The sequence below is a fragment of the Rhineura floridana genome, chromosome 7 (assembly GCF_030035675.1).
Source record: "Rhineura floridana isolate rRhiFlo1 chromosome 7, rRhiFlo1.hap2, whole genome shotgun sequence".
In the NCBI taxonomy this organism is placed as follows: Eukaryota; Metazoa; Chordata; class Lepidosauria; order Squamata; family Rhineuridae; genus Rhineura; species Rhineura floridana.
The window spans coordinates 12,432,679-12,455,472 of record NC_084486.1 but is presented as its reverse complement, the minus strand read 5'-3'; the positions used below and the strand labels follow the sequence as shown (position 1 = coordinate 12,455,472).

Sequence of the window (22,794 nt, the reverse complement as noted above, 5' to 3'; positions counted from 1 at the left end):
ATCAAAGGAGCAAAACATTTGCATGCTCCTTTGAGCTTGAGCATTACTTTTCCATAGCAAATTGGCTATGCCATAAACGTGCACCGGTTCAGTCCCAGGACTCAATTCCCAAACCCAGGGCAATTGATCCTGGCAAGGCACAGACCCTCCCTTACCAGGGCTGAGTAAACCAACAACAACCACCCCTTAGACTAGTCACTCACTCTGAGGCAAGGGGAAACTCAAAGTGCCAGAAATAGACCTGCCAAGAATTTCAAAGATAAGAGCAAAAGTTACATTCCCTGTCCTGAAGCCTTAGGCAAAATACCCAATATACAGTAGTCCATGGTCAGTAGCCTAGGTACCAGATTCAGGGCCACACTACTCCTGCAATGAACACACACTGGTAAATATTTTATTTATTTATTTATTACATTTATACCCCACCTTTCCTTTCATCATAGAAACCCAAGGCGGCCTTACATATGGTTCCCAGGCAGTCTCCCGTCCAGGCACTGACCAGACGTAACCCTGCTTAGCTTCAGCAGGGTGCTGGTCTTATGTGCCTTCAGATCATAGCCAGGAACTAAGAAACTCAAATAAGAAGTAGCTTTATTGAATGAGATATAAGTGCACAAAAATAGCAGCACAATTGTTCCTTAAAACCCACACGCTGGAGGGCCAGGTGAAAATACAGAGAGTTACAGTCGCAGACAATAAAACTGTCTAGCCTAGTCTATGCTTACAAGGAGGTAGTCAGTTGTATAATCTCATGATTCCACATCTCCCCAGAAATGTGCAGTCTGGATAGCAAATGGAAAGCGGAACCCCACACAAGTAAACGCTAATAGGCATGATGGAACCCAGGGGTAAAAAGGCTAAGATGTTTAATCCTATACTTATGGGAAGAGGCCTAGCAATGGCCAGGAATTAATCAGCCAATCAGGGGGCTCTCCGAGGATGAAATGCTTCTGGAGTTTTTGCACCCAACTGTCACGTGCTCCCCATACCTTCCCATGTCTATGACCTTGGATGTACCAGGCTCCACTGATAAGCAGGTGTTCTTGCTTGGGCCTAATTAACGCGCTTCAGCTGTAAAAAAATGGCAAGCCATCACTTCCACAGAGGCCCCATTTCAGACAAAATGAAATCCCCACAATTCTTTGCCTCTTAGGCATTTTAGAATTCAGGCGTTCTTGACAGGCGATAAAAGCACGAGTTTCAGACTGAAGGTCCACCTAGTCCAGTGTACTGCTTCCCACTGTGAATAACCCAATGTCTTTAGGAAGTTCACCAGCAGGTCATGACAGGAATAGCCCTCTCCTGTTGTTCCTCCTCCTTCTCAGTTATTCAAGGACATACCACCTCTGAACCTAAAGGTTGACCAATAGCCATTGATAGACACTATTAATTTGACTACTCTCCTTTCAAACCTATTTTAGTTAGCAGCTGTTATTCATCCTGTGGCAGAGAATGCAATACATTAATTGTCTCTCCTGAATCGACTTGTTAGTCAATTTATTGGATGATTCTAGTTTGTTGAATTTATGAATCGCTTCCCACAACAGATAGCCCCAAAGCATTTTACAAGAATAAAATAAAATGATACAGTAGAAAATGCATGTAAATGTAAATGTACTGCCTTCAAGTCAATTCCAACTTATGGCAACCCGAGGAATACGATTTTCATGGGGCTGAGAAGCAGTGACTGGCCCAAGGTCACCCAGTGAGCTACATGGCTATGTGGGGATTTGAACCCTGGTCTCCCCGGTCGTAGTCCAACACCTTAACCACTACACCACACTGGCTCTCGTAGAAAATGCATAAAGCTATTAAAAAAACATAATCAGTATAAAAACATCCAGTTGTCAGTGCTGCCCAACTACCCAGGAAGACAAAACTTATTTGGCTGGTGCAGAAAAGATGACAAAGTTAGCACTAGGCAGGCCTTCCTAGGGAGAGCATTCAATAGACAGGAAGGTACTGCAGAAAATACCCGCTCTCTCATCGCCATCCTCCAGACCTCCCTCAGAGAAGGCCTGCACATGATAATCTCAGGGTCCTGGCAGGTTTATTGAGTTATTAGACAGGGAGTCCCCCCCTCCTGCCTTCTTATCTCTCACTCCCTCCAGGTTGCTTCCCATAATCTCATTAAATCTTGTGCACCTCTTCTTGTGTTCTGTTAGTACATGTCCCCAGGTCTCTCAGTGTTAGAGAGAAATACTCTAGAATCCCCTCCCTCTTCTCTCTCCCCGACCCACCCTCCCTAGCTTTGTGAAGTGTATATAAAATCCCCAAGAATCTAGTGGGGAGAACACCTGTAGTGACTTTATTTCTTCTTAGCAGGTAGTTATTTCAACATCTCCCCAAAAGCAATTTGAAGTGTGCTATTGTGGCATGAAAAGCATTTTTTGTGAGAACGTTTTTATGCTTTACTACTTTTTTCTAATGTAAAATACTGCCAGATGTGAAAGCTAAAAGTATATAAAACTACAGAACATCAGGCACAGCCCTAAAATACGTGTTTTTGTTGTTGCAGGAAATTAAAAAATTCATCAAAAATATGTCTGAAAAGATAAAGAAAACAAGGGACAAGTATGGCATTAATGACAATGGCACAACAGAGGTAATCTTGTTTATGGATTATCTACTAATTGCATGCCCTTTAACAGATGAAAATAGGGACTTCCTTTTTGTCTTTGTGTAGCACACTTTTACCAAGGATGCCTAGCAGAACTTTTTGCTGTCATTTCATGGTGCTGTACATTGTATTTATTGATTTCAGCAACCTGTCCTACACCAACTCCTGAAGCAGGGAGGTTTGGAAACGGAACACAGTATTTTCCTTTTATTCTAAAAAAATGTAATGTTTTAACCTCCCAGTGAATCTGGTTGTTTTTACTGTAGAATAGTTGCAGCTTAAACATATTCAGCAATTTACTATCTGGGTTACTGTGGAGAAGGGAGGAGTAGAAGTAAGCAGCGCTGTAGTTTTTTCTGTATGTGCATAATGTGCACTAGGGACGTGCATAATGCATGCCTGGTCTATTGAACTGAATTCCTAACAGTTCTGGCTTTTTATCCCTTTAGCCATATGTTTTATACCAATTGGACCGGATTACACCAACCCAGCTGGAGACGTTTCTAGAGACCTGTAGAGAGAAGTATATGAGGTATGACACTTTTCTTTTCTCTAAGTGGAAGTGAATATATTTTGAATTGATTTAGCGAAATCCGATTATAACTAGTTGAGAAAATGATAGAAAGTATTCCTCTTTCCCAGATAGTCTGGGAAAAGTCTGAAGCGGAAAGCAACTTTTAGCCAAAGTTTACTTTCCCCCTCAGATGTTTGTCTCAATATCATTACAATTAGATCAAAAAGAAAAGTTGCCATGGTTCTGCATTCTTATACGATTCATGCAATACAGCAATGTCAGTTTCCCTCAAATGTATCATAAAATTGTTTACATTCCCTCTTACATGCTATAACTTCATGAACATTTGGTGTTTCCAAAAAACTAAAAAGCCAGTAATTTTTAGTACATATGATTTTCCTGGTAGTAAGAAGCACTCATTTTAGTTGTAATCGAGCAAACTATGAATAATCTATGATTTCCCAGTATCGCTACTACTGGATCTAAGGGTGTTGTATAACAGGACATTTCCTGAGTGATATTTAATTTTTAAAAAAATTATATTACATTGGAGATTACATTTATCCCTAACCATTGGCCATGCCGATGGAACTTGGAGTCCAGGAATATCTGGACAACCTCAGTTTTTCAAAAGCCATGCCTTTTAAAGTGCTAATTACCTTCTAGCAGGATGTAGCAAACTCAGAAGGATCCAAATTTCAATGAATGGACAAAACGAAAGGAGCTCTGAAATTATGCTGGGCCCCAAGTTCTTCAACTATGGAAGGTCCTACTTGTGGGCTTCCCGTAGGCACCTGGTTGGCCACTGTGAGAACGGGATGCTGGACTAGAAGGGCCATTGGCCTGATCCAGCAAGGCTCTTATGATCTTATGCTACTGTATTAACTAATAATGAATTCCACTAAATAAACCATGAAGTTTAAGTAATGTGTGTGTGTAGTTTCTTCATCATTTAGGTATGGTAATATGAGATATATAATGATGCTTGTTTTAAATGTATATACTAGTTTACAGTCCATAAGAGCATAAAAGCAATTGTCATAAGTAGTAGCAGCACAAAAAGCATATGAAAATGTAGTCAGTATAGAAGGAGCAGCAGGAAAGTGACACATTCTGGGCGACAGGATGCAACAACCTTGCTGAAACTAAGCAGTCTGGGTCTGGTCAATGTCTAGATTGAAGACTGCCTGGAAATGCCCATTTAACATCTCTTTGAACTCCCTGGAGGAAAAGTGGGGCATACAAATTGCTTTATTCACCACTAACAATATTCTGTAGCTATATTAGAGTTCAGAATTGCTTGTGTTCTGTTTGCTTCCCAATGAGAATAGGATCAGAATCCCAGCTTGCTTCTTTGTAGATCCTACTGTCTAGAAAAACTATAATGATCACTTTCAGTACTGGCATCCTCTGCCAAGACTACTGATGGTGATGATTTAAAAACACTGAATTGTGAATGAATGAATACTTCTGTGTAAAATCGCCACAGTCATGATTATTGAGGAAGACAGTTTCCCTCCCAGCCCTCATGTGGAATGGGTATTTTGGGGTAGGTTGATTTCTCCTCCCACCACCCCCTTCTTAAATGTTCTGTCTCAACATTGATGGAGAGGAAGTTACCTTGGAATTGCATTTATCCTGAATCCGACATTGATTTTTGGGAGACTGAACCTTTTTTTTATCCTGGAAGAGGACAGTACTAGTCTTGAGGCTGTTACTGCTCTGTGAGTTGATTTGCCTTATGTAGAGAAGGTCCATAATACACTGTGGGATTGTTTCACTCGGGTTTAACTGAGGGTGGCAGCTGTCCCCTGATCTTCTATCTCTTGTTAAGCATATTGTTGCTATGACGCTTTGCATCTTGGAGCTTTAGCTTTGCCCTGCTTTCTGAGGATGGTTAACAAATGGATTTAAAATAATTGTTTGAGATTGCCCTTCTTGGCTGAGATCACTTAGCCTGTGCGCAAGAAAATGACAGTGGTGAGAAATATAATATTCATTTTGGTATTTGCATTAGGGCTACTCCAGTGCCCTTGGCAAGGGCACCAGCTGAATCTCATCTATCAAATTAACCCACATTAATATAATAAAGGGCACCTTTTAATGCCTTGTGGCATGTAGCCCAGACACTGAAATCATTCACTTTCTCTGTATTGTTATCATTTGCCCTCAAATGGTTGATAGATTTTATTATAGGGTTGAAGGATTCTACTATATCTTGGGCAGCCTTTGAAGGCATTTCAGAATAGGGTAATTATATAGGAGACCCTGGTATGTCATTTTAATGGAAAAGAAGCATGGGGAGTGGAGGGAAGGGGTCTTTCCAGCTTACAAATGTAATACTTTGTGTTGTCATCTCTTACACCCATAACCTCATTGTTGGCCAGCGTTACAATTTTTTTGCCTACTAGACCCCATTCATAAATGTAAACAACTTTCTGATAACATATATAATAGTCTTTATTTACGTTAGTCATAGCAACTGCCACAATACATCAGATATACAAAATATGCAGAGATAGATCAGACCACTTTGTGCACTCCACCTATGTACAAAGTATTTCTATAGGTTCAGTGGAGCCCTGTTTTCTTCCACACATACATATGGATGAGTGCAAGGATCCTTTAGGGAGAGCAAAGATCCCTGTGACCCAAGGCTTAGTGTTTTTGCAGCTTTGCAGAAGGGAGCAAGGCCCTTCCCATCAATCTGTTTCCCCTTCCCCCTTGGGATCAACAGCCACTCTGCGGCTTACCCAAAGGAAAGGGGAGAGAGTGTATGAGGCTCTTTCCACTAGCCTGCATGGCCCAGCTGCCCCCCAGTCCTCTATCAACAGCTAACCACTTGGCAGGAAAAGGAGGGACTGCTATCCTGCTTTGATCTGTTTGTATTTTATATTTCTGTTAGAATCATAGAATCATAGAGTTGGAAGGGGCCTTGTAGGCCATCGAGTCCAACCCTCTGCTCACAGCAGGAAATCCACAGCTAGAGCATCTCCCGCAGACAGCTGTCCAGCCTCTGCTTGAAGACATCCAGCGAAGGGGATCCCACCACCTGCCTAGGCAGTCAGTTCCATTGCCGAACTGCCCTTACTGTCAAGAAGTTCCTTCTAATATCCAGTCTGAATCTACGCTCCTGCATCTTAAAACCATTAGACCTAGTCCTACCCTCTGGGGCAGCAGAGAACAAATCTGTACCCTGCTCTATGTGACAGCCCTTCAGGTACTTAAAGAGTGCAATCATGTCACCCTTCAGCCTTCTCTTCACCAGACTGAGCATGCCAAGTTCCTTCAACCTTTCCTCATAAGACTTGTTCTCCATACCGGCTATCATCCTCGTCGCCCTCTTCTGAACCCGCTCTAACTTGTCTATATCTTTCTTAAAATAAGGCGCCCAGAACTGAACGCAGTATTCCAGATGAGGCCTGTTGTTAGTCAACTTGTGCTTATAAGTAGTTAATAAACTATGGCCCCTCATGGTGTCTTGTGTATGCATAGATGAGAAATAGGACTGAGCATATTGGAACCCCCCTGTGCACCAGTGCGGCTTCTGTGATTTCCTGGACCTGCAGTATAAATGATGCAGCAGCATTCATAATAGACAGTATGAAACACATCATGCTGAAAAAATAGAAAATTAACAATATTCAGAGAAAACTAAACTATAACCAATACCTGTATATAAGCATTTCATAGCCATGATTATTTCTCTGTCATTTTAATTCCAGCAACAGTTAAAATGAGAATGACTTTGGTAATCTGCTGTCCAGTGAGGCTGATGAGGGAATAGTTTCAGGCAGCTGTACTCAGGGCTTTGTGGTTCTGAAGCAGCGGGGAATGTAAAGTGTGTATTAGAAACAGAGTTGTATTTCCTGACCATCTCTGATTTCATTTTTTAAAATAATGTTTGACCCTTATGTAATATATGGTTGACAGTGTTGCTGATGTCTGATGAATTCTCAGAATAAAAACAGGTGGCAGAAAGATTTCCAGTGGTCAGAGCTCCTAGGCCTCACACAGCTTTTCGTTCCTCACCAGGATTAAAAGAAGCAGGTTTTCTTATTCCATAGTGCTATACTGAACCTCTTTGGTGTTTTATCCAGCAGAGAGTGTCCACGTCTTGATCCTTGGAGATAAGCTCGGCTATGAACTCTGAGTGGACTGATAGATGTTAAATAAATATAAATATTTCCTTGGTTTTACAACCTAGGGCACAGATGGAGCCTGGCTCTGCAGTGGGAGCTCTGTGTGCTCAGAGCATTGGAGAGCCTGGCACACAGATGACTCTGAAAACTTTCCATTTTGCTGGTGTTGCCTCAATGAACATCACACTAGGAGTGCCAAGGATCAAAGAGATCATCAATGCCTCCAAAGCAATCAGGTACTCAAACCAGAATTTTATTATCAGCTTCATCATTGAATGGCAAATTGGACTGGAATGGGTGGAGATCTCTCTTGCTCTTTCAGCGTGCTAGTTAGAGTCAAAGTCTGATCATTCTAATATACAGAAACGACCAAAGGTGGGTTAGTCTCATCTCCCAGAATTTTCACAATAGGATAACTACATATTTTCTATCCAGTAATTCTTGCTTATGACACAAATGTTTGTTGTAATTTCTTCTGAGAAGGAAACAAGTATAGGAACTCAATTTCTGCTTTTGTGTGGGTAGTAAGCTCTAGGACGATATCCCTTGTCTAGGATTGCAGTTAATGGTCTCATTTATCGAGGTTTAATATGTTGTTGCACTCTTGAGCCAACAAAATGAGACTTTTTTTCTAATATACCTGTTAGGCCAGCTTGTTGATCGAAATGCAAAAATAATTGAACTTAAACTGTGTACTATTCACTATCGGGAGCAAGAGAAGAGAAAAGGAGATTAATTTAGTAACTGATTGCATTATAATTAATAGACTCAAAGTGGATTCATGAAATCAGTAGGTTAAGTGAACGGTCAAGACTTCCAGCTCATAAGAGTAGTCTTAATTCATACAAAAGTTTTGTGCTATGTCTTTCCAGGTTCAGGCAAGTCTGGCTAACCTAACAGCTATTTGTTTTGGATACTTCCTACTGAAAAGTTGTAAATTTCAGTAGACTGTGAGTTAATACCAGAACAAATACTTATAGAGATGCCATTTATATATGCTTTTTAGATTTTGAACATGTGAACAAATTTTGAATAAAAAGATTTTGAACAAAACAGGATGTTTGTACCATGTTTGATTCTTCGGTGATAGGTAAAATATAATGATTAGTAATGTGTAGTTATATATGTCTATAAAGGTACTAAGTTGTTACGGTTTTCACAACTCTGTTTTTGCTGTTTATGTGAAGTACACCAATAATCACAGCCCATCTTGACACGGATGATGATCCAGACTTTGCCCGTTTGGTTAAAGGAAGAATAGAGAAGACGCTACTAGGAGAGGTAGTCCATGCTTGTTGCTTAATTGTTGCTTAATATGTAATATTTCAAATTATGTTCTGTTGTAATGCCTATAAAAATGAGCACTGTCAAATTTCTCTTATGACTTGCAGATTTCAGAGTACATTGAAGAAGTTTTCCTTCCTGATGACTGTTTTATTCTTGTCAAGCTTTCGTTAGAACGGATTAGACTGCTGAGACTGGAAGTGAGTGTGCCCAGTTTCCATTGATACTTGGTTTGAGAAACTGGTTTGCCAAAGGTGTGCCTCCAGACAGTGTACATGCTTCAATAAAAATTATCATGACTTTTTCTGCAGTATTTTAATTTATTCCAGTTCTTACCCAGTGATACTTTCAGTATTGAATTACCTCAGTTTTGTAGCATCTGTGCACATTTTCAGTGAGAATTAATGTTCTCTGCTGGTTTGCCTCTGTACCCAGATTTAAAGTTGGCACAGAATGAAGGGCTACACTTAGGGATGGATCAGTCTATTTCCAGTCCGTGTCATTTTCATATGAGTTTATTCATAGGAACATAGGATGCTACCTTATACAGAGTCAGACTATTGGTCCATCTAGCTAAGTATTGCCTACACTCACTGGGAGTGGCTCTCCAGGGTTTTAGAATAGTCTTATCCAGGTCTACCTGGAAATCCTGTGGATTGAACCTGGGGCCTTTTGCATGCTGTGTGACCAAGCTATACCCCTAAATCTGTATTGTTCCTTTTTCATGGTAATCTCCAATTTTATAAAGAGGCCATATGAACATTGGTGTTTAAATTCATGTTTAAATATGTACACGGAATATGTATTTAAATATATATATATTTTAACAGCATAATATTTGTAAATGTATTTTATCCTAAAATATGCATTTTTATGCACTTTGGTATGTTTTCATTTATTTATTTATTTATTATACTTGTATACCGCATTAGCCAAAGCTCTCTGGGCAGTTTACAGTAACTAAAAACAAATGCAATTTAAAATACATCTTTTAAAAAACAATTTAAAACACAATTTAAACATTTAAAACAATATAAAACTTGAGATGAGAACTGTATTGTATTCAGAGAAATGTGAAATCCAAAGAATAATTATGTTCCAATTTGTATATTAGTCTGGGAGGTGTGAATTAGGTCCGTTCATTTAAAAATACAGACCAAATAATTTGTCTTCCATCCCCAGCTTCACCAGACTCTGTAACCCTAGTATTCCTGGGTGTTTCCATATGCAGGAACATTCAAACACTATTTACGCTTGCAGTCCAAAGTGGTACAGCCCAACAGCAGTCTGCACTACATGAATATTCTGACCATGCAAGCTAGCAAATTGAGTCTTGACTTGTGACTGCTGTGCAAATATTGTAAGAAAGATTCTGATGAAATTCTGAGTAGGCAATTCCTACTGCAGTAATCTCTTTAGGCCACATAAAAGGAATGTTTTCTCAATCCCAAATGATACCTCAATCTTGATTCCCTTGAGGGCCTCTAAATTCATCACTGCTGTAATCCCTGAGCCCAGATGGTCTCAGCGCCTCTCTCTTCCCCACTGTTAGGTTGCTCTTGCTACTACATTTTTCTAGTTGGTCTGAGCCAGACAACAGGCAGTGAGCAGTTGCAAATCATGATACAGTCTTCATCTCCTTTCCAGACTGGAATGCGATCTTCAGAACATGCTTCCTAAAGCTGGGTTACACACTACATGGGATGCTGCAAAAAATGGGTTTCCCATTGCAGGTCCTCCCCTGTCTTTGCAGTAACAATATTTACCATGTAACACACTGCTGACATGTCAGTTTCTGCATGCATCAACAGTGCAAATCACAATGGTCCTATGTCACATGGTTAAGTATTCTTACATATTACTGCAGGTTGAAGGAGGACTCTGTTCAGGAGAACCATTATTGGCAGCATGTCCACGGCCCAGACAACATGTAACCCCACTCTCCCTACGATGCATATTCTGAAGATCACATTCCATTATGGAGGGAGGTATATAGAGCAATATACCAAAGAATTGGGAACAGAGGAGCTAGACATTACTACAGGAAGAGCAAGGATTTGACATGTTTTCAGCAGCAACCAATGGCCTACACCAGCTTTAAAACTACTCTGAGAGCCATTCTACCTATTATGCAGAATGAGCTGGTAGGATTTCTGGATAGTACTACTTCAGACTGCAGGCAAGTATGTGCATGTCGCAAGTTAGGTTTGTTATATTTTATTCCACCCTTTCTTTAGGGGGTTCAGTTCAGCAAACCAGTTTCACTCTTTCCCCCCTCCCTATAGCCCTTTGAAGGAAGGAGGTAGATTAGGTTGAGAGGTAGTGGCTAGCCAAAGATGGTCCAATGAACTCTATGTGTTTGTGATTTTAAGTTGTTTTAAATTGTTTGTAAGAATATATATTTTAAACTGTTCCGACCCACCTCAGGGTGAAGGGCAGGTGATAAATTATTATTGTTGTTGTTAGGTTGAAGGGCAGATAATAAATTATCAATAATAATAATGCTAGACTGGGATTTAAACCAAAGTCTCCTGCATCTGCTGTACTACACTAGCTTTCACCAGCGTTAGCCAGATTAAATTAGAATTCTGGTTTTCTGTTATCTTCCTGTGTAAGGCTGGGTCTACATATGGAGCAGAATGAGATGGTAAAGTCCTTTACTGGTAAAATGGACTCTACATCTTTAATTGTAGGTGGAGGGGTACCACTTTTATGTGGAGAGCATTCAAAAACCTCTCTGCTTATGATACAGTAGCATTTAAGGAAGAAAGGTTTAGAGCAATCCCTTCTTAGTTCACTACATTCTGGGAGCTTTTTATCTGTGGGAGGCCAATTAAAATGACACCCCAACACAACCACCTGCAGTCTGAAGTATTCTACCACCTCAATTCTGCACAATACGTAGAATGACTCTAATCCATGCACCTGTCTCAAGGAGACTGGTGGAATATGTGGGAGTCATTATTTCCAAGATTAAGTTGAAAATGTAAGAAGAGTGTGCATGAGTCACTTCTGCTGCCATGCAATGGCCAAAGCGTCCCTCATTCTTTGGTAGCGTGAGCCCTAAGCACTCATTCCCCTCAATTGTCCCAAGTTTCAGACTTAAATATTTCTGGGACTCCTGGATAATGGCAAACATCACATGGTTGAATAGAATAACATCTTGTGATGGCCATCAAATAATTCCTTGCAGGTGTTTTGCCAAACTAGAATTTTGGATACCTTGTAACAAATTGTATACCTGCAGAATGACCTAATGTCAAAAGAATTATGCAAATAGCAAAATGACATTTTTTTACCACAGGTTAATGCAGAGACAGTGCGGTATTCTATTTGTGTCTCGAAGCTGAGAGTGAAGCCTGGGGATGTGGCTGTTCATGGTGAGGCTGTTGTGTGCGTTACTCCCCGAGAGAATAGCAAAAGTTCAATGTACTATGTCTTGCAGTCCCTGAAGGAAGAACTACCAAAAGTAAGGATTCTCCACCTTCCATGTGTGGTACTTCAGGAAATAACACTGCTCAAGTCTCTGCATTCAAAGTATTCACTGAATACTTTGAAAGAAACTGAATTCCTGAGAACCACTTTAATAATATTCCCATATCATTTCTTATCCTTCCTGTTCATTTGGCTTGTTGTGGTTGAAGTTTTTCCCCTGAAGAACTGTTTGTAATTTGAAAGCACATTGGGCATCTTGTCCGTAATAAATTTCTGCATGTTTATAGAAGTGGATCTGGATATTGCCCTCTTGTTTTTGAATGTGTTCTATTTTATGCCATGATCTATATTTTATGTGTGTGTGCACGTTGACAGATTAGATTAAACCCAAACCACTTCTCAGCCGAAAAGCTCTCTAAGCTGTGAACCACATAATAAAGCAAAAAATATAGAGTAAAATATAATAAAATACCATCAATCAATCAAAACAATATAAGATATCAAAACTAATTTTACGTAAACTCTTTTGGATGGTTCTCTTGGGGACAAACCCCCAGATTTGCTTGAATTTTGCTTTAGATGATATGGGTTGTGGTCACTTAATTACAGTGAGCACACTTACTGAATTTTGCCAGTGAAGCCTTTGGCATCAATTGGCTCAGTGGTGATGTCACACAAAGAAGCTAAGCAACAAAGGGAAGCTTAGGAACAGGGAGCTCAGGGCTGGGGTTGCTGAGTGAAAGGGAGTACAGCAGGATGAGAGACAGGAGCTGGAGGAATGGGGTAAGGAGGGGAAGACAGTGTATAGGAGAAGGGGACACTTGAAAAGTATGAGCAGAGGAAGGCAAAGGGCCCAAGGAAAAGAAGAGGGGGGGTGGACTTCAGTAACTGGGGGAAGAGGGAGAGAAACCAGGAGGAAGAGGAGTTTGAAGGAAGTTGATTGCATTTGTCCACAATTGCATTGAAAATAGCCTGGCATTTCAGTAATAGTATGCCACAAAAGCTGTATTATTCACTTTCCTTTGCAACAAGAAATCAAATAACTATGTGACAAAATCAGCTGAGTGCAGAGATGAAGGATATATTCTTAGTGTATTGCACAGTAATTATCTCTGTGACTGATTTGTGCCAGTTGTATATTCTTCAGCATGCAAAAATACATGTACCAAGTGAAAATACCCAAAGAATAATATTTTGAACTTTGTTCTGATTAGGAATCATGTTTTAATCATGCAGATTGAAGGCTCTAATTATGTGGGCTTCTTGTCTTTGATTATTTTGACTACTTTCCATCTCACAGTCACAACTGACATCTGGGGAACTCCCCAAACAAATCTGTACAGCAGGGTTGGCTTAACCTGTGGCCCTCCAGATGTTGCTGGGCTACAGCTCCCATTATCCTTGAACATTGGGCCATGTTGGCTTGGGACTGATGGGAGGTGGAGTCCAGCTACATCTGGAGAGTCACATCTGGTGTAGAGGATATCAAACTTATCTATAGGAAAGAACAAGGAGGGCAAAGAGGAGGGTTTTGCTTTGCTTTTTGGTATATAGCAAGAAATGGCCTTACTTTGTCTTTAAGAAGCATTTATCAGAGGCACATTGTCTTTCTTTCACACATAAAGGTGGTTGTGCAAGGTATCCCAGAAGTGTCTCGTGCTGTCATTCATATTGATGAGCAGAGCGGGAAGGAGAAGTACAAACTGCTGGTAGAAGGTGACAACCTGCGAGCTGTCATGGCCACACATGGAGTCAAAGGAACAAGGACTACATCTAACAACACTTACGAGGTAGTCATCAAGAGTGTGTTGTTAATACGAGCTGGTGTAGCGTTGTGGTTAAGTGATGAAGCTAAGCCTGTGGAAGTTCTTGGTTCAAATTTCACCTCTACCGTGAACTCCCTAGGTGGTCTAAGGCAAGTCATTTTCTCTCAACATTACTCTGGCCACCACAGATCAACAATATAAAGTTAATAATACTTGCCTACCTTATTGGGGTTGTTGTAAGGACCTCAACAAGAAAATATAGTGAAGCACTTCTCAGAAAGCATTACATAAACGCTATAAGGAAGAAAAATGCTACTGAATACTCAGAAAGCATTACATAAATGCTGTAAGGAAGAAAAATGCTATCACTGAAATCCACTGCTTGTAAGGAGACAGACCAGTTCAGATGCAAGCCAAGGCAATTTTTAAGCCAAAAGCTACGGTAATGATTGGGGTTTGGGGGAAACAGTTGATTCAAAATCATAATGCCATGTGTCAGTGAAATAAATGTTTTGCCACTTTACTAAACCACATAACCTAATCTTCTAGGTCGAGAAAACCTTGGGCATTGAGGCTGCTCGGACCACCATTATCAATGAGATACAGTATACTATGGTAAACCATGGTATGAGCATTGACCGGAGACATGTGATGTTGCTGTCTGACCTGATGACATACAAGGTTTGTTTGTTGTATTGGTTTATGTAATGCCAATATTCAAAAAGGAATCCAGAGGGGATCCCGGAAATTACAGGCCAGTTAGCTTAACTTCTGTCCCTGGAAAACTGGTAGAAAGTATTATTAAAGCTAGATTAACTAAGCACATAGAAGAACAAGCCTTGCTGAAGCAGAGCCAGCATGGCTTCTGCAAGGGAAAGTCCTGTCTCAGTAACCTATTAGAATTCTTTGAGAGTGTCAACAAGCATATAGATAGAGGTGATCCAGTGGACATAGTGTACTTAGACTTTCAAAAAGCGTTTGACAAGGTACCTCACCAAAGGCTTCTGAGGAAGCTTAGCAGTCATGGAATAAGAGGAGAGGTCCTCTTGTGGATAAGAAATTGGTTAAGAAGCAGAAAGCAGAGAGTAGGAATAAACGGACAGTTCTCCCAATGGAGGGCTGTAGAAAGTGGAGTCCCTCAAGGATCGGTATTGGGACCTGTACTTTTCAACTTGTTCATTATTGACCTAGAATTAGGAGTGAGCAGTGAAGTGGCCAAGTTTGCTGACGACACTAAATTGTTCAGGGTTGTTAAAACAAAAAGGGATTGCGAAGAGCTCCAAAAAGACCTCTCCAAACTGAGTGAATGGGCAGAAAAATGGCAAATGCAATTCAATATAAACAAGTGTAAAATTATGCATATTGGAGCAAAAAATCTGAATTTCACATATACGCTCATGGGGTCTGAACTGGCGGTGACCGACCAGGAGAGAGACCTCGGGGTTGTAGTGGACAGCACGATGAAAATGTCGACCCAGTGTGCGGCAGCTGTGAAAAAGGCAAATTCCATGCTAGCGATAATTAGGAAAGGTATTGAAAATAAAACAGCCGATATCATAATGCCATTGTATAAATCTATGGTGCGGCCGCATTTGGAATACTGTGTACAGTTCTGGTCGCCTCATCTCAAAAAGGATATTATAGAGTTGGAAAAGGTTCAGAAGAGGGCAACCAGAATGATCAAGGGGATGGAGCGACTCCCTTACGAGGAAAGGTTGCAGCATTTGGGGCTTTTTAGTTTAGAGAAAAGGCGGGTCAGAGGAGACATGATAGAAGTGTATAAAATTATGCATGGCATTGAGAAAGTGGATAGAGAAAAGTTCTTCTCCCTCTCTCATAATACTAGAACTCGTGGACATTCAAAGAAGCTGAATGTTGGAAGATTCAGGACAGACAAAAGGAAGTACTTCTTTACTCAGCGCATAGTTAAACTATGGAATTTGCTCCCACAAGATGCAGTAATGGCCACCAGCTTGGACGGCTTTAAAAGAAGATTAGACAAATTCATGGAGGACAGGGCTATCAATGGCTACTAGCCATGATGGCTGTGCTGTGCCACCCTAGTCAGAGGCAGCATGCTTCTGAAAACCAGTTGCCGGAAGCCTCAGGAGGGGAGAGTGTTCTTGCACTCGGGTCCTGCTTGCGGGCTTCCCCCAAGCACCTGGTTGGCCACTGTGAGAACAGGATGCTGGACTAGATGGGCCACTGGCCTGATCCAGCAGGCTCTTCTTATGTTCTTATGTTCTTATGTGGCTTCTCCCAAAGAATCCTGGGAAGTGTAGTTAGTGAAGGGTGCTGAGAGTTGCTAGGAGATGCCCTGTTCCCCTCACAGAGCTTCAATCAGAGCACCTGACTGTTAAACCACTCTGGCCACTGGAGCTCTCTCAGGGGAATAAGAGTCTCCTCCCAGCACCCTTCACCCTTCCAAACTCTAATTACTTCCAAGCTCTGGGCTCAGTACTGGTAGTCCCATCCTCACCTTTGGGCACTTCAATCAGAATTCAAAAGAAGCACCGGACTAATACAAAGAAATTGTTGAATTGGTAGGTAGTGATTACTTTTTCTAAAATGGGAGTTGCCAAATGGCTTACTATCCCAGCTCTATAACCCTAAGTTTGTAGATATACTGCACTTGTTACAAATTCACGGAGGACAGGGCTATCAATGGCTACTAGCCGTGATGGCTGTGCTGTGCCACCCTAGTCAGAGGTAGTATGCTTCTGAAAACCAGTTGCTGGAAGCCTCAGGAGGGGAGAGTGTTCTTGCACTCAGGTCCTGCTTGCGGGCTTCCCCCAGGCACCTGGTTGGCCACTGTGAGAACAGGATGCTGGACTAGATGGGCCACTGGCCTGATCCAGCAGGCTCTTCTTATGTTCTTATGTTCCTTCCTAGCCAGCTGTGTAGCAAAGGGCCTTAAGATGGGAATCCAGTTAACTGTACTGATGTAAGCCCAACAAGGAAGCTTGAAACTTCTCCCTGTTTCATGCATGGAGGGCAGAAGTGCAGGCAGCGAAGGCTAGTTCTTTTTCCAGTACAAGGCAGGGCCAAAAAAAAGTGATGACTTTCCAAAAAAGAAGGACCCTCCCAGTCGTTTGGACTCTGCCTTCCTGAGCCCTTGCTTGGGAGCTGTCCACAGGCCTTTTACTTTAGATTTTCCCCTTTTTGCCAGGGCAGTCAGGAAGGTATGAACTATTAGGACATGCTCCTCCAGGAATGTCCACAATATGCCCCCACCAACCCTCTACCCAGCTTCCTTCCTCTCTGCCTCTCCCTGCAAGAGAAACGGGAGTATAGGCAGGCTAGTCTGTCATCTACTGTTCTGCCATACTCTCCTTCCCCTTGCCTTATGGACTGAGAGGGATCAGCCACTGCTGTCCATGAAAGCATGATACATCTACAATCAGGTGGCACCTGATTGACCACCAGGCTGGAAAAGGGAAGTTGGCACTTAACAGACAATGAGGTCTTCATCAGTGGCCTAATATAGCAAGAAACTGAGCATAACAGTTCAGTAGACTTTGGCTATTGTATACGAGACTTCAAAGGAGGAGGGCAAGCCGGTTCATTTCAAACCTTCTTCATCAGGTATTATTTAGACATCAGTGTAAACTTTTAGGACAGGAAATGGAACCCAATCCATATAGATATGCCTTCTTCCTATAGAGTCCAAACCTCTGTTGAACATAAATCAGTTCCACTGTCTTCCTTTTCTTCAACTAGGGTGAAGTTCTGGGGATTACTCGTTTTGGCTTGGCAAAAATGAAGGAGAGTGTTTTGATGCTTGCTTCTTTTGAGAAGACGGCCGATCACCTCTTTGATGCTGCATACTTTGGACAGAAGGATTCAGTCTGTGGTGAGTCTCCTGGGTTAGCTTGTAGCTGAACTAAGATGAATGCTTGCCACTAGGCACCGCTGTCTAACTGAATCATGGCTGTGCATAACACACACAAAATCAATGTAAGTCCCAAGGTGAAGTGGGGAAAATGGAGCAGGGGCTTTTTTGCTGTTGGCCTGTAGCAGGGCGTGATCTCTCTCAGGTAGGACAGAGTTCTCCTCCCTCTTTTGGCAAAGAAGCAAAAGCAGACTTTTCCCCCCTGAAGCTTTTGATGCTTGCTAGATGTTGATTGGTTTTATGATTGTACTGTAATGTTGTGATTGACAGAGAACCCAGAAAGCCACTGGTAATCAGAGGACATAATACTGGAATAGGTGGACTAATGATCTAAACAAGAATAAGTCAACTTTGTGGATTCATGTGCAATGACATTAAGGTTTTGGCAATAATTTCAGAATGTCCTCTCGTTTGAGTTTTGGTGAATGGCTTACAAGGATAGTGTTCTGTAATTGTGATGGAGTCATAAAGAACTTTGTTTTTTTGCATGATCTTGTCATAGTGGAGTTGGCTTGCAGATGCTAACTGCTCTAGTCTGTAAAATTGCAGTACATTATTACTGTGGGTAATCTCTTCAACAGCCAGTCCTCTGCATGTTTAGGACCATAATACACAGGTGCTTTGTATGGAAATGTGAGGCTTTAATGGTTTTTTCTTCATCTTTGCTAGGTGTTTCTGAGTGCATCATTATGGGTATTCCAATGAACATTGGAACTGGACTTTTCAAGCTACTGCATAAAGCTGATAAGGAAGCAACCCCCCCAAGAAGACCCTTAATTTTTGACAACCCTGATTTTCATATTTCCCTTACTACATAGTAGCTAGAGAACACCAAACAGCAAGTAGATGGTATATTTTAAACTGGAGCTGAATGCCTCTCTAAATAGGTTTAGAAGGCTGGATAAGTGAGAGATCATGATGTGCACAACTGATCCACCACTGCTGTAGGCGTTTATCTTTTGTGTATTTATTCCACAGAGAACTCTTTTATTTTCCCTGCTGTGTTGAAAAGCTGTTACATAGATTGTGAGACCCCAAATCCCTATAAAAGGGAATGTGCTTAACATTTTTATTTGGATTTCCGTCAGAAGTATTACCTATAGTGATAGGAAAGATTTCTGTTGCCTCTACCAGCTGTGATAAACATCTATCAGAGTGCCCAAAGTAATTTGCTGTTGGATCCATGTAGGATAGAAGAGAGGTTGCCTTCTGCTGGCTTATGCAATACATTGCTTGTTCTGTTACGTGTACTTGGGCAAGAAATTTTTGTCTCCATGTGGTGGCTTCTTAGTGTTTGCCATGCAGTTTACCAAAAAAACAGTGGGCCAAGGAATGATGTATATTTCGGGACTACTTCATGCAATTCAGTTCCATGTGGATTTCATCACAGTAATTATTCAAACAAAAAGAGGGAGAGAACTGGAAATCCAAATTGGCCCTTTATGATAGCAAGGGATATACTACTCATTTGTCTCATCAGTGCAAGGATTTCCACTTGTGCAATGGGACTTCCCCCTCCTCCCCCTGCATATGGCCTGCACCCTTTCCAAATCTATTCCAGAAGGTCAGGTTAACCCTTTGAACAGATTTGGGGGGGGGAGAGGGAAGAGGGAGAGAATGTTCCATTGTGCAAGCTGAAATCCTTGCACTGAAGGAATGATTGCCTGAGCACTATGTTGAATTCCACCCATTAAGTTGAGTGGTGAAATGTAATTAGCACTTTGGAGGCCCAAAAATACTCCTACAGCAAGGATTTTTTGGTGGGTAGCTAGGGATCATGGGTAATATGGATTTGATTTTATTAGTAAAAAAGGGTTCAGACAATGACCTTATCAGCTAAGATTCAAGCAGACACTGAATATTTCTCCAACCTAACTGAGGTCAGGGTTGACGGTAGTGTTATGTTAACAATGAGCAAATGGGAATGACTGGAAATAGTGTCAGTGGGCCCTGTTGGACACCGGCAGACATTCCTTGTGGATTGGATTGGATTGTTCCCAAGAAAGGTACTAAATTCATTTTCTTAAGACACTGACAGTAAAGATTTTAAATGAATGAATGTGCTTGGAACCCTTCAGAGTTTTTATAGGAAATAGCATGACAAGGAAACCTGTGTGGATATGAAATCAATGCCCCCTTTTTTTCTTTTGGTTTAAATTAACCCTTTGGGGTTCAATTGATTCATACTTTTCATGTTGGTCCTGAACTGCTTTGCTTATCAAAGGGAGAGCATTTAACTACTTCGCAGTTACTCTTTTTGGGTTTGTTAGCATTGTCCCCGATGTAGGAACTAAGATAATCTTCTGGATATTTTTTGTTTAATTATTCTTTATTTAAGAAAAATTATAACATGCAGCAGATTGCTTAGTTATTTTTCACTATGTATGAAGAAACAAATTCTCAATACAAAGCAAGATAATCTGGAAAAATCATGATGGTGATTTAAAATATATATATATATATATATATATATTGCTAACTAAAAATAGCATGCAGCCAGAATGGCTTCTGGATTCCCTTTTGAAGATGAAGACTATGATGAAGAAAGCACTACAAAAGCTTCCAACTAAAGCCAAAGTAAATTGTCAGGAGTAGAAGCCAATCCAGAAGACAACACAGATCTAAATATGAACTGCTAAATATCTCCTACCACTAGAGGGAATTGAGTGTAGCAACTAATGTAAACGCTGTGCTGAGCTGTTATGAGCACCATGAAGTTGGAGTATTAAAAATATGAATTTGTGGGAGGAGATGGGTTATTTCTAAATTCATTGCAAACTAGTCTGTATTTGAAAAGCTAGGCGGATGGGAGCAAGAGCCAGTGTGTTCGTTGCAGTTTGTGCTTCCAGTAAGGCAGTTTGCAGATTCATCTTTGAGTTAGCAGCGAGTCTGAATGTCCTATCACTATCCTATCTCAGTTTTGGGGATACTAATACAAGACCTTAAAAAAGGCTTTCCAAAAAAATCCCTTCCAAAAGTTTAAGTAGCATGGGAAAACCTTGTTTTCTTATACTGTAAATATAAATAAAAAGTTTTTTCAAGATGTATGCTTGGGTTCTTTTACTGATACAATTTAAAACTGTGCTGTAAATATCCTTAATAAAGCATAACTATTTAAACATTTATGCATGCCTAGCACACACTGAAAAAAAAGGCAATAGAAACCTTTAAGGCTATCCTGTTGTGTTTCTATAACTAGATTCATGTCTAATTTCCTATACTTGAATGACCTCAAGGTACTGTACTCTATTAATATAAATATATATGTTAAGTCATAAGTCATTGGGATGAAATCTACATAATCTGCCTTTCAGTATAAGTCTGGTTTACAGGAAACAATTTTGATGGGCTTGGTGGAATAGGACTTGTTTCCCACAGCAAAAACAATGGATTTGCACAGAATTCTATAAACCAAGAAGCACTCTTGAACAATAAATTCACACAACTCTTAATTATCCATCTAAAAAATACTCCTTCCCTTCTCCTCATTCTGACAATAAAGCGTTCCCAGTTTCTTTATTTCTCTTTGAAAGATGTTTGGTCTTGTATATTCTCCCACATTTTCCAAATAGTTTGCAAACTCCAGCCTCTTAGGCTATAATCCTAAACATGCAAGAGAGTGTCAGTGAACACAGTAGGACTTACTTCTGAGTAAATAGGATTAACCAGAGCTTGGAAGATTACTTTTAAAAAGTAATACATTACAGTTACAGTTACATGGCCCAAAAAAGTAGTAGTTACCATTACAATTGCTCTGAAACTGATTACTTTTTCTCCAAAGTAATCATTGCAATTACATTTCAGTTACTTTAAAAAAAAACCACCTACAAGGTGCTGGCCTTGGCTGCTGCACATCTAAGTAGCCTAAAACAACATTAAAAATAAACACACACATACAGAGGTAGTAGAATAATTATTTTTATTCATAAAATAGCAATGGTGGTCTCTCCGCTGGTAAGGGTGGTGGGGAGGGAGGCTGAGGCCACTACTCAGATCTTTGCATGTCAAACCAAGTGCAACCCCCCCACTCAGCCTGCCAGCGTAATGTCTCTCGCTTACCCACCTCCCAGACCCTGCCCTGCCACCAACTAAGGGACACTCACTCAAGCAAACATTTTCCCCTGAGATGCAAAAAAAGTTAAAATACTGCAAATGCAGCACAGTAGCCAGAGAGGGTGGTGGAGGCCACTTTGTGTGCCAAGTGCAAACACACACACACACAGGGATTGTCATCTTTCACCTCCACAGTTCTTTATCTCCATTCTGCTGCTGCCTCCTTCCCCTCCTTTATCCATGTTCTTGACCTCCGGATCCTTTTTCCCTCCACTCCATTCTTCACCACCACTATCCATTTTTTAAAACAATTGTTTTCTCCACTCCACCAGTCTCACTCTCCGCCTCCTCCCCATCCACAGAGCATGAGGAAACAGCGACACTGCACAGAAGCCCAGTTTGAAGCACATGATTTTCATCCACAAATCAGAGGAGCAGAAGACTTCCCCTGCTCCCCCCCCCCAAAGTAATGCCCAAAAGTAATTCTGGAAGCATTACAATTACTCCACAAAAGTAGTAAAATTACTCCTAGTTCTATTACACTCAAACTGTAAAGGAATTACCCACTCGTTACTCAAAAAAGTAATGAATTACAAGTAATTTGTTGCTTGTGACTAGTTACTTCCAAGCTCTGGGATTAATTGAGCCAAAATAAGACCCAATGCTTTTTCCATCCGGATCTCATGAATACACACCAGGTGGCCTCCTTGTCCAAAACTCAGTCCTGTTGTTAACCAATATTTGCTGGTAAGAGGCTGCCAGGACACTCCAGAACCCCAGGTTTGAGAGAAGAACTAGAAGGAGAAATAGTTTCTGATCGTCTGGCCCATCCAACCTCTAACACCATATCTCTTTAGGTATGTGGTTATAAAGCCTGTCTAAAAATGCCCTTTAAAGCCGCTTTAGGGCTGTAATCCTAGATCCACATATCTGGCAGTAAACCCCATTTAACTCACTGGGACTTAACTTCTGAATAGCTATGTATAGGATTGTGCTGCAAAAGTCCTAATCAAATTATTTATTTTTTATTTATTTATTTATTAAATTTATATACCGCCCGACTAGCAATAGCTCTCTGGGCGGTGAAC

The 22,794-nt window shown here is 40.9% G+C and overlaps 1 protein-coding gene across 7 annotated transcripts in view; it reads left to right on the top strand.

The window, feature by feature from the left end:
• The window catches only part of POLR3A (RNA polymerase III subunit A), a 65,757-nt gene extending 45,061 nt beyond the window's left edge, over nucleotides 1-20,696 (top strand). For all 7 annotated transcript variants that reach the window (XM_061634895.1, XM_061634898.1, XM_061634902.1 and 4 more), the window contains 10 exons: nucleotides 2,519-2,605; nucleotides 3,070-3,152; nucleotides 7,342-7,512; nucleotides 8,464-8,557; nucleotides 8,668-8,760; nucleotides 11,865-12,029; nucleotides 13,621-13,785; nucleotides 14,311-14,442; nucleotides 17,482-17,614; nucleotides 18,323-20,696. In XM_061634895.1, the coding sequence (XP_061490879.1) occupies nucleotides 2,519-2,605; nucleotides 3,070-3,152; nucleotides 7,342-7,512; nucleotides 8,464-8,557; nucleotides 8,668-8,760; nucleotides 11,865-12,029; nucleotides 13,621-13,785; nucleotides 14,311-14,442; nucleotides 17,482-17,614; nucleotides 18,323-18,471 (1,272 nt within the window). In that variant the 3' untranslated portion in view covers nucleotides 18,472-20,696. The remainder of the gene's footprint in view (nucleotides 1-2,518; nucleotides 2,606-3,069; nucleotides 3,153-7,341; nucleotides 7,513-8,463; nucleotides 8,558-8,667; nucleotides 8,761-11,864; nucleotides 12,030-13,620; nucleotides 13,786-14,310; nucleotides 14,443-17,481; nucleotides 17,615-18,322) is intronic.
• Nucleotides 20,697-22,794: the final 2,098 nt, after the last annotated feature.